Consider the following 12882-nt stretch of genomic DNA (forward strand, 5'->3'; position numbering starts at 1 on the left):
ATTTACATCCCAAGCTTTTGATAATTATTGTATGTCAATTGAGATAAGTGTTGAACATCCTGTAGCTCATGTTCATACACAAAATGGTTTAGCAGAATCATTCATAAACGTTTGCAGTTAATTGTTAGATCATTGCTTATGAGAGCTAAGTTATCTATACCTATATGGGTACATGCTATTTTGCATGCAACGTCACTTGTATGCATTATGACAGTATCTTATCATAAGTATTTGCCATTACAATTAGCTTATGACCATGAGCCAAATATTTCTCATCTGAGAATTTTTGGATGTGCAGTATATGTTCCAATTGCTCCAGTACTAAAATGGGTCCTCAAAGAAGGTTAGAAATATATATTGGATATGATTCTCATCAATTATGAAAAATCTTGAACCCCTGAGGGGTGATGTATTTACTACACGATTTTCTGATTGTCATTTTATGAGACAAATTTTGGGGAGAAATTAAGAAGTTAGAAAAAGAAATTACATGAAATGCATCGTCATTGTCTCATTTAGATCATCGTATAAATCAATATGAACTTGAAGTTCAGAAGATAATTTATTTGTAAAATATAGCAAATCAGTTACCAGATGCATTTATAGATGCAAAGAAAGTAACTAAATCATATATACCAGCTGCAAATGTTACTGTAACACCTTGCACATTTTTTTAGTAATAATGTAATTTCAGTAACTTTATTATTTGGAATTTCAGTAATTGTTATTAGTTAGAGGGCATTTTTGAAATTTTGGATTTCAAGTGTAAGTACAGGAATTTAATTGTTGGCGTGAAATTATTCAAATTGGAAATTAATGGCAGAAATTAATCTTCTTTTGAAATAAAAAAGAATTTAATAGTATAAAACAGAAAGGAATTAAATGTAATTATATTTATTTCCTTTTTTGTTATTATTATTATTATTATTATTGTTTTTTTATATAAAAATTCAAACCCCACCCCCTTTTCTTCCTCACGTTCGTGAGCCCGTTCGACGCGCCCAAAGCCGCCGCGTCAGTTTCTTCTTCATGACCTCCGTCCACCACTGCTCAAGCGTCGTTCGCTTTTGCCGTTACTAGATCTATCGATTTGGGTAAGATTTCTGCCGTTTGGGTTTGTTTTCGGTTGATTGTTGAATACTCATTTACTTTTGGCATCAATTGATTGAGACCCATTGTGTTTCAACTTTGGATTCAAGTTTGTGAAGGTATTGAGGTGTTGTTCAGTGATGTTGGAGTTTGTTTTAGCGAGTTTTGATAAGTTTTATGCTTTGATTACCCTTTCGTGGATTAATTTTGGTTGGTGAGAAATTTTGGTAAAGTCATTTGGAAGTGATTTTTTTTTTTTTTTTACAAAGCTACATATGGATAATTTATTTGAGACATTGGTAGTGAAGTATGTATTTGATTCAAGCTTTAATCATGTAAACCAGGCATTAGATGTATGCTTGCATGAGAAATGTACGTTATGGAAGAATGTTAGCATGATAGACTGATAGTATAATATGATCAAAGTATGTTCTAGTACGAGATCTGAATTATTTATTTATGCACATAGACACTTGAATGCTAGTATGAGATGGTATGTGCTTCCATATGGTTGTATTTGATCTGATGATGTTGAGGTACACATGTATATTGTAGAGCCATGATGTTGAGATTTATATGTATATCATAGATTCGTACAGTGATGATTATGATGTTGAGACTATGCAAATGTTCTTATTGATTAGTTAGATGCCCATTAGATTTTGTGTTTCCTTCGTGATTCACCAATTTATGTTTCCTTTGGGATTCACCAGTTTGTGTTTCCTTGGGGATTCACCAAAGGTAGCGGGCATACTTAACTACAGTAGGATAGGACTCAGTCTCCTTCTTGTTTCATGTGCATATGTGTCCCATAAGGACTAGAGCAGTTTATATATTTCACCAAAGGTGGGTATCTAGAGGACATAGATGCCCAGCCTGACCCCAGTAGTGGATTACTTACTGAGTATTTTATACTCATTCTTTCTCATGTTGTTGTTTCAAGTAAGGGTAGAGATGTACTGGCGATGGACAAGCAAAATTCATGATCGAGCCACTGGGACTAGTTTTTATGCTTCCGCATCATGAAATTTAGAGTTCTTTTCATATTTCTCTAAACTTTTTGTTTTGATGTTTAAAACTTACTTTAAGAATCGTTTTTCAAACTCATTTACTATCCTTTATGATTTATGGGTACCCTATTATTGTTTTAGTATTTGAATTTAATAAAAGTCTTTTGAACCTACCTTATTTAATTAGCATTTATTTCGCCATAACCGAGTGTCGTTTTGAGTTCCATGCATGCATGTATTTAGTAACGGCCTAACTTAAGTCTTAGGATGTCGGGTCGTTACAGTTACATTGAAAGTTGATATCCCAACACAGCAAGTTGTCACTAATGAGTTTAGAACACACCAAAAGCGTGGTAGACCATTGGGTTCGAAAGATAAAAATCCTCGAAAAAGAAAAATAATTAATAGTAAAAAAGACTTGGTTGAGGATGTTAATACCTATGAAGAAATCTTTGGCGTGACTAGTGAGGAAGGTGATATACCTAAAGATAATAATGAGATTTCAATAAACTATGTCATGACAGGAAAAAGATAAAACCGAACTCATGTTGGGTTTGATACCCTAAAACTCATAGATAGTAAACATTATTAATTGACTGTCATCAACAAAGTGTTATAAATGTTAATTCAATAAATGTTATTCTTTGTGTTGTTTGTCTATTTTTGTCTAAATAACCCTAAATCCAAGGCTACCTTATGAGTCTTAAACTGTGTGCGAAGACATACAGGGAACAATGTTCAAGATATAACATGAAGGGTCTATTGTATAGGGATAAGGCTAGGTACTTTATCCTAATAAAACTATAGATATGACCCACTTTGTATTTGATACAAACACAATGATCCTATATATATTAAAATGAATTTAATGTATAAATAATTATTTAATAATGTGAAAATTAAATTAAATAAGTATTATTTAATTAATTAATTGTGGAAAAGGGAAATAGGAAAAGAATTAGAAAAAGGGCTTGGCCCTTCTCTATATCAAGACCTCCCTATGGCCCCTTTGGGAGACACAGACACTGACAATACACAACACAAAAGTCTTGTTGAGCAAAATTTTTCCTAAGCCACAAAGAAAATCTTCTCTACTCTCCAAAACCCCTTTCTCCTCTCCCTCTCCCAATAGTTGGATACCACTTATCCCTCTATTAGAATCTTAGAGAATAACGAGGTTACTCTCGTGGTAATATTCGAGATTGTTCAAGAAATCGTTCGTGATAAAGATCGTTGGAGAAGCCATTCGTTGAAACTTAAAGAGGATTATTCGTGAAGCTTGGGAATCTATAAAGGTAAGAATAGTTCTAATATTTTTCCTTAAAGCATGCTATATTACATGTTTATATTCTATTTTAGTATACTAAATTTGTTTATGTAAAAATCAAATTGCGGGATGTAAGGCATTCACAACGCTTCCACTACGGGATTCGATCCCTTTAACTCATGTAATTATTGATAACATTTTTGCATATAGTGTTGCTCTTGATATTATATCTGAAAATCAAGATTCTGAACCAAAATCTGTTGAAGAATGTCGACATAGAAAAGATTGGTTTTAGTGAAAAGAAGCAATCGAGGCATAATTAAACCCATCTTCAAAACTTTTTAGGTTTTTAGACCAGTAGTCTGAATACCAGAAGGTATCAAACCTGTGGGGTACAAATGGGTATTTGTGAGAAAAAGAAATGAAAATAATGTGGTCACAAGATATAAATCAAGACTAGTTGCATAAGGTTTCTAATAAAGACCTGGTATTGATTATGAGGAGACATATTCTCTGGTGGTGGATGTCATTACATTAAGATATTTAATTGGTTTGACTATATATGAAAATTTGGACATGCATCTTATGGATGTAATCATAGCATATTTATATAGATTTTTTGATAATGATATTTATATGAGGATCCTAGAAGAATTTAAGATACCTTAAACATATAAATCAAATTCCCAGGAATTGTATTCAATAAAGTTACAGAGATTACTATATGAATTGAAACAATCAAGATGAATGTGGTAAGTTGATATTTGTTGAAAGAAGGATATCAAAACAATCCAATATGTCCATGTGTTTTTATAAAGAAATCACAATCAAGATTTGTTATTATAACTGTATATAATGATGACTTATTTACAAAGGCATTATGTATCGTATTCTTTGAGAAATCAGTGCACAACATTGAAATGTGACAATTCAGAGATCGCAAGTGACGTTTCTATGAGGGAGAACAAATATATTGCATTATTTTAGGATTAATAGATTATATGAAATATGTAATCTTTTTTCTTTATCAGGATTTTCTTTTCCATTGGGTTTTTTTTCTAATAAGGTTTTAACTAGACATACTTCATATATTTATAATGGGTATCTAATGAGGATTATTATAAATAGATGTAAGATGCCCATGTTTAGTGTCCAATGCCAAATATCATTTTTACATTATCACATATGTTGTCCATGTGTCATTCAACCTATGTATAGTGTCCAAAGTATACCACATCCTATCTGTCACCTTACCTATAAATAACAACATTTGGTGGATCTTGAAATAACACAATTGGTGAGAAATCCACTTCAAAATTCCACCCAAATTTTATATTATCCAATTTTCATAATTTTAATTATTTTATTTTATATATTATATATTTATTATTATATTATATTTTTTTGATATCATGTTTTCGTTGCGGTCTGTTTTGCTCTCAATTTCACAAGAGAATTGATTTTTTTTTTCGCCGACTACTCTTGATGTAAATTAATTAATAAATTTAAACGAAAATAAAGAAGAGACGGTGCGCTTTTGCGCTCGCTGGCTCGTCCCTCTCAAAGGCAAAGCGAAGCGAGTGAATTGAATTCTCAATGACCGTTGACCAACGGCCATGCAAATCGTTGGCGCCAAATTACGAACTACCAAAATTTTGCCATTGTCATTCCAACTCTCGCTCTTACGTACTGCCTGTTCTTTGATTTCCTCGAATTCTTATATTTGTTTGTTTGGAACGAAAAATTTCTCTGTTTTGGCCACTCCCCCTTACAATTCTTTACTCTCTTTCCATCTAAGAAACGGAAGAATTGATGAAGCTCGATCATTATTTAATAAGATATCGTCCCCTGGTGTTAACTTATACACAATGATGATTGGGGGTTATGCAGAAAAAGGTAGGCTTGATGATGCTCTGAAACTGTTCTATGAAATGCCTGTGAAGGATCTGATTTCATGGAATTCTATGCTCAAAGGGTGTCTCAAATGCGGGGATTTAAGTATGGCTTGTAACATGTTCGAAAAAATGTCTGAAAGGAATGTCGTTTCTTGGACGACGATTATTGATGGGTTGCTGGAGTTCGGGAGAGTTGAGGTTGCTGAGCGCTTGTTCTGGGAGATGCCCACTAAAGATGTGGCTGCCTGGAATTCAATGGTTCATGGATTTTTTAGTAATGGTAGAATTGAAGATGCTATAGAGTTGTTTGAGAAAATGCCTTCTCGGAATGTGATTTCGTGGACTTCGGTGATTGGTGGGCTTGACCAGAATGGAAGGAGTTTTGAAGCTCTAGTTTTTTTCCAGAAAATGTTGGCTTCCTTTTTCAAGCCCACTTCAAGCACATTGGCCTGTGCATTGACAGCTTGTGCAAACATATGTGCTTCCTTCATGGGTGTAAAGATTCATGGTCTAATTGTTAAGACTGGTTACTGCTTTGATGAGTATGTATCTGCTTCCCTTATAACATTTTATGCCAACTGCAAGCTTATAGAGAATGCTTCTAGCATTTTCAATGATAACACACATAGAAATGTCGTGGTCTGGACAGCTCTTGTGACGGGATATGGATTGAACGGTAAGCACGAAGATGCATTACAGGTTTTCAAGGGCATGATGAGAATGTGTGTACTTCCTAATCAATCTTCTCTTACTAGTGCTCTCAATTCATGTTGTGGATTAGAGGCTGTTGATAGAGGCAGGGAAGTTCATACTGTAGCCCACAAGCTAGGTTTGGAAAATGATATCTTTGTCAGTAATTCTCTTATTGTCATGTATACTAAATGTGGACACATTAATGATGGGATTGCTGTCTTCACCAAAATGTCTAGAAAGAATGTTGTGTCCTGGAATTCAATTATTGTTGGATGTGCACAACATGGTTTTGGAATGTGGGCTTTAACTCTATTTACTCAAATGATTCGAATGAGGGTGGATCCAGACGAAATTACACTCGTGGGACTACTTTCTGCCTGTAGCCATTCTGGGATGTTAAAAAAAGGTAGATGTTTCTTCAAACATTTTGGCAAAAACTTGCGTATTGAGATGACAAATGAGCACTATGTTTCTATGGTCGACCTCTTAGGCCGATGTGGCCAATTGGAAGAAGCGGAAGCGTTGATTCATAACATGCCTAGTAAAGCAAACTACATGGTGTGGCTAGCATTGCTTAGCAGTTCCACCAACCATTCTAATGTCGATGTAGCTGAAAGAGCAGCAAAATGTGTGTTGGATCTACAACCAAACTGTAGTGCTGCTTATACATTACTCTCAAATTTATATGCTTCTACTGGCAAATGGACTGAAGTTTCCAAAATAAGGAAAAAGATGAAAGATGAAGGGATTTTAAAACAACCTGGAAGTAGCTGGATTACAATTAAAGGGATCAAGCACGATTTTGTTTCAGGAGATCGGTCTCATCCATTGAGAAGAAAGATATACCAAAAGCTGGAATGGCTACGTGGAAAGTTGAAGGAACTGGGTTATGTGCCTGATCCTAAATTCTCCTTGCATGATGTCGAGACGGAGCAAAAGGAGGAGATGCTGTCTTATCATAGTGAGAGACTTGCTATTGGATTTGGATTAATCAGTACAGTTGAGGGTAGCACAATAACAGTAATGAAAAACCTCCGCATCTGTGGTGATTGCCATAATGCCATCAAGCTTATATCGAAAGTTGTTGGTCGTGAAATCGTCGTAAGAGACACAAGCCGCTTTCATCACTTTCGTAGTGGAATGTGTTCTTGTGGAGATTACTGGTAGCAACTGTGGTGGTTCAAAACACGTTCAGATAACGAATTCCATAATGCTCAAAACATCATGCTTACATGAAGAGGAAAGAAGCAACATTATCAACTATCAACCACTTTGAGAGTATATCTTCTTGAAGCAGAACAAGAAACCGAAATACCACCAATATCTAGTACCTTCAAGCACTTAATAAGGAGAGTTTTCAGCCTGTCCAAGGGATCTATACCGGTAGTTCTTGTTCATAGTTCATCCTAATCTTGGCTTGAATGCAGTTTGGCTGGTGAGAAAGAGATGCCTTTGAAAAGTAACTAGGAGAAAATGTTTTACAAAAAAGTTCAAAAGACTTTATTAGGTAACTATTTCATTTTTAGCCATGTTCGGTAACCATTCCTTTTTTTTTTTTTAAATTAAGTTTATTTCCTCTCAATTTCTTACACTAATTTGCATATTTCTTAAATATTGATTTTTTAGTCAAATTCTAAAAACAAAAATAAATTTTTAAAATTTATTTTTTTTAATTTTCAAAATTTTGCTTGGTTTTTGAAAACATTGGTAAAAAGAAGTAGATAACAAATCAAGAAATTTAGAAGAAAAATAGATATTTTTATAGGCTTAAGTTTCAAAAACAAAGAATTATGAAATTAAGAGAAATACGAGATTTGATATATTTTGGTTGATGAGAAAATTGCTCTCCAATTTGCCTACCAAGGCGCTTCGTGAAGGGGTGTTCGGCATTTTGGTATGTTTTGGTTGTTGAGAAAATTGGTTAAGAATTGGAAAATTAAGAGAAATATGAGAGGACGTAAATGAAAAAAAAAATGAGGATATCTATATAATTTATTTTAAGACTAGTTTGTTTTAACATAAGAAAACTTCAAACAAATTATTCGATAGGAGATTTTGTATTATTATTTTTATTTTTAAGTCATTTTTGTCACCAAGAATTAACCGTTTTTGTTTAAATACTAATGGTTGAGGTATGTATGAATTTTTATTAAGTTAAGGGTATTTTTGAAATGTTTTGAAAGTGCATGAGTATTTTTTAAATAAAACTTTAACGTTTTCCATCCAAAACTAACGTATTTTTTAATCTCTTTTTTAAAATTTGAAGATATTTTTAAAAGTTTTGAAATTTTATGGGTATTTTTTATATAAAGGATAAAGTTTAGGATATTTTCTATTAAACCATTACGAAATGATGAATGATAATTTGAATATCAGATATTAGCGTTTAAAGCCCATTTTTCTGTTGTGTAGGTTATAAAGTTGTGTAACAGACGAATCTCGAAGAAAAATGGTCCACATGAATCCACTGAACTGGACGTACTACCAAAACCCTTTCTGAATATGAATTAAACCCAAGAAATTCGCAAAGATGACGGTTACAGAGAAATCAGAGAGAGCCAATTCATCGAACACGAAAGTTGTAGAAATCAAGAAGGAACAAGTAGAAGGAGGAGAAGAAGAAGAAGAAAAAGATATCGATCTTTGGTTGAACGAACTGGTGAAAGATTCCGATTTGAATGATCATCAACTTCCAATCGAGAAAGATCTGATTAATGAAGAGGAGGATGAAGAAGACGCCGAAGAATTGGAGAGGTCAACGAAGCGAACAAGAACCACAGAATCAATGATGAAGAATACGGCGGCGAATGCGGAAGCAGATGAATCTGAATGGGGAATAGATCCTCTGGAGATAACCGAGGAAATCGTATTGAAATACCGCGACTTCATTCATGACATTTTTCAAATGTTGAAAGATGAACAGAAGGAAGATAAAGAGAAGGAAGATGAAGAGAATGAAGCAAAAATCCAATGGCAGAAATGGAGCGAGATTCTTGAGAGGGCAAAAGTCCTGGTTGAAACTCTGAATCGAGGTCTGGGAACACTGGCTTTAGAAATGGAATGGATGAAATCCATAGATGAATTTGAGAAGGAATATACTCTCAGAGAAACCCATGTTCCTGATCTATTAGCTCTACTTCGAGACATAAATACAGGTATAGAATCTTCCACACATTTCAGGCTAGTTTCAGACATGAAGAACAGGGATGAAGTGTTATCAATGTGTTTAGATGAGCTTGAGAGATCCAATGAAGAATTGACTGAAATGGTAGAGGTAATCCAAGAACTGAAGGAATTAGAATTACAAGATGTTGAAGAAGATGGAGAAGATGGAGAAGATGGAGAAGATGAATTAGTATTAGAATTAGAAGATGATGAATATGAAGAATTAGATCTAGAAGTTGATGAAAAAACAGAGTAAGTAATGGAATTTCTGCAATTTGATCTTACAGGATTGTTTTAGCTTTTTGATAGAGTGAAATTTCTGTAAATTTCTTAACATAATTCTTGGGAAATTTTTACTCTATAAATTTTTAGTTGTGGCTTTTCAGGATCATTGATGTTTGTTTACACTCTAAAACACTTGTAAATGCTACCAGACAAAGCACTTAATTAGTGAGTGGTTTTTTTTTAGTATAATTAGTGAGTGATTTAATCCTGATATTAAATTTTCAATGGGCATGTCACACTTTCTATCGAGATTTGAGGTTCGTTTCCCCCACCCCACACTTTAATTGCAATACCTTTAAAAAAAAATTCAATCGACATGTCAATCTTTTCACATTTTCTTGAGTTCGTTGCATAAAACGGTCTAGTAAGTGCACTATTAGTTATTTGAAATTGAAATAAGATGGGTCTTGATATTAAACTTGTGACAAGGTTTGATTTAGGGTATGTTTTCGATGGCTAATTTAAGGTAGGTTTTAATCAATTTCGGAGTTACAAAATTGCAATTTTGTATGCCTAAAGCACTCTTAACTATTATTGAGTGTATATTTGAGAGTAATTTTATAATTATTAATATCACTTTTGTTGTGTTTAAAATCTCTCCAAAACTCACTCGAAATCAATTTAATGTTTAATTGTACACTTTTAAACGTATTTTTTATTGAATAATTTTAAAAATGATAAAAGTGATTTTAACTATTTTAGAATCACTTCCTTCTAAATGTGCTTTTAATCTTTCATTAAAAAATGATTATCCAAAAAGTATGAACTAATTTTTTTTTAAAATATGTGGTAAGAAAATAAAAGATTTTTTTAAAAAAAAAAAAATTAATTGGATCATTCTTCAATGTAGTGCAAACAAACCAAAATTTAAGGAAATTTTTCAATGTCAAACTATTTACAGAAATAGGGAAAAAATAACTGTATACACGATAAAAATTTTGTTATTTTGTATAAATAGTTTTTCTTATTTTTTTATTTTTGAAAATCTCCCTAAAATTTAAGATTATATCTAATATATCAGTTAATTTTAAATTTTCATAATTTCTAAGGACTAAAAACACATTTATGACTAAACTTCTAATTTAGCCCAAACAATATTCATCACAAAATAAATACTCAATAAAAATCCTTATGTTAAATTAAAAAAAAACTATATAAATTCCTGTCTTTTTAAATTCGTAATGAAATTTGTTAATTCAAAAAGTTTAATAATAATAGTTGTCAAATTAAAATATTGTTTTTATCCTAAAGTTTTCCTACTTTTCACTTAGCCATTGGCTTTTAAATTAACAGATATCTTAATCATTAAACTCTAATATGTTGCAGTTTTTAAATCCTTTGTGTCAAATTGAGATTAAGTAATTAAAATAATTGCCAAAACAAAACCTAGCTCAATTATGGAGATACGTTAACAACGAATGCCAAATAGATTAATTAATTTTTAAAATTAAAAAAATTAAAAATCACTTTTAGTATCTAAACTTTTATAAAAATAACAATTTAGTCCATAAATTTTGGTTTGTAACAATTTGACCCTTAAACTTTAAATTTTGTAATATTTAATCCTTGAACTTTACTATGTAATAATTTAATTTTTATAATTTCAAATTTGTAACAATTTAGTTCGTATAGTAGAAATTTATGTAAAGATTTAATAAGATTTTTTATATAACTAAACCGATAAACTAATTAGAAACTCAATATTTTTATAAAATACAGCGTTTATATCATAAAATAAAAAAAGTTAACATCAAATTTTGATAAATTTTTTTTATGTTAGAAATTAAATTGTTTCAAATTTAAAAGTACTAAATTGTTACATAAAGTTTATGGACTAAATTGTTATAAAACTGAAAGTAACTAAATTATTACCGATCAAAGTTTAGGAACAAAATTATTACTTTTATAATATTTACCTATACCATATATCTATTTTACGCTTCCAATTTAACCAAAATAATATTTAATGCAAGACCAATGCTCATTATATATTTAATTTGACGATCTTAAATTATTTTATCTTTCCATTTTATTAATTTATAATTTTGAATCGTTTTTGTTATTTATTTCCATCATTCTCGGAAGGCCATATTGACTTGTTCAAAATCAGTTAGTTCCATCTTCTCTATAAATTGAGACGAAAACTGTAGGAGAGAGTAGAAAGAAAGACGATGGACGAATCTCCGATGGATTCCATGAACAAACAAGATGATAACCAGCAAAATGATCAGAAATTGAAACAAAATCTTCAAGATCTTGATGATAATCAGCCACAGGATTTGGAAATGAAAGAAGAAATTCAAGATCTGCATTCATCAGATCCTCTGTCTCATATGGAGGTGTCTCCGAAACCAGGGAATCTTGAAGGAAGAGAAAAGGAGGATCGTGAAGCAGAATCATCGAAACGAACAAGAATCACAGATTCTCCTGCAGTCATTGTTACATCATCTTCAGATCCATCTTCGGAGGCTATGAAATTAATCGAGGAAATCGTGATTATGTACGGTGACCACGTCAATCATGTGATTGAAGAGGCGAAATGTGGAATTAAAGAAGAACGGACGTCGAATTTTGATCGAACTAAGTGCGGCGGTGACGGAGATGAAACATTTGCACAGAAAGTCAGGCGATTGGGATGTGAATTAGAACAAATGAAGCAGGATGATATTCAATACAAGAATTATCTGTACATAGAACCTCGTGTTATTCAAATCATGAGTCACCTGTTAATAATCCATCAACTGTATGATCCCTCTTCAAAATGTAAGGCTTTTTCTTTCACGGAAGAAGAACTGAAATTCTGTAAAACCCAAACGGATCAATTCAGGAAAGAATATTATGCGATAATAGAGAGGGTTGACGAACTGAAAGCCATGAGAGTGTATCGGGAGACGATGGAGGAAAGACGGAGGTATTACAGATTATGAACCACAGATTTTCTTCTTTGTCAAATTTGTTCTTCCAAAGGTTCGTTTTAGATTTTTTTTCATGTGCAATTTCAATTCATTCTTTGTTTTTTCGCAATGATTTCATGTACAATGTTAATAAATGAATGATGAATTTCAATGAGAAATTTTTCCATAACTTTTGTTGCCTTGATTCTTTTTGAGTAAATTAATCTTCTCAGCAATGTGATTACGTTGATGATAAATAATTGCGAGGACCGAATCTTTGGGAATTGTTTCGATTAATTTTAGTAAGGAAATATTGGAAGAAAATAATGGAGATCTGTGGTTTGAAAATGGTTGGTATATAAAATTTAATAGGAAAATTATAATTCGAAACGAAAAACAAAGTTTATTCAATTTAAACTAAAATTAAAAAATCTTAATGTTACAATTTAATGTCCCAAGTTTATTTATTTAATTTTTTTAAAAAAAAAACGAAAAAAAGGGTGTTATGATAGTTTAAAAAACAATCTAGCAATACACATAACAATGCAAAAGAATTATTATTATTATTATTATTATTATTATTA

General features: G+C 31.9%; 2 protein-coding genes across 2 annotated transcripts; both read left to right on the forward strand.

Moving 5' to 3' along the window:
* Positions 1-4802: 4802 nt before the first annotated feature.
* On the forward strand, positions 4803-9557 carry LOC120072963 (pentatricopeptide repeat-containing protein At5g46460, mitochondrial). The gene is made up of 2 exons (XM_039025504.1): positions 4803-7461; positions 8367-9557. Exon 1 carries the CDS (start codon positions 4983-4985, stop codon positions 7119-7121), a length of 2139 nt encoding a protein of 712 aa, XP_038881432.1. The 5' UTR covers positions 4803-4982; the 3' UTR covers positions 7122-7461; positions 8367-9557.
* Positions 8485-9375, forward strand: LOC120073018 (interaptin-like). The gene has a single exon (XM_039025572.1). It carries the CDS (start codon positions 8485-8487, stop codon positions 9373-9375), a length of 891 nt encoding a protein of 296 aa, XP_038881500.1.
* Positions 9558-12882: the final 3325 nt, after the last annotated feature.

This window comes from Benincasa hispida, chromosome 3 (assembly GCF_009727055.1).
Source record: "Benincasa hispida cultivar B227 chromosome 3, ASM972705v1, whole genome shotgun sequence".
Lineage (NCBI taxonomy): Eukaryota > Viridiplantae > Streptophyta > Magnoliopsida > Cucurbitales > Cucurbitaceae > Benincasa > Benincasa hispida.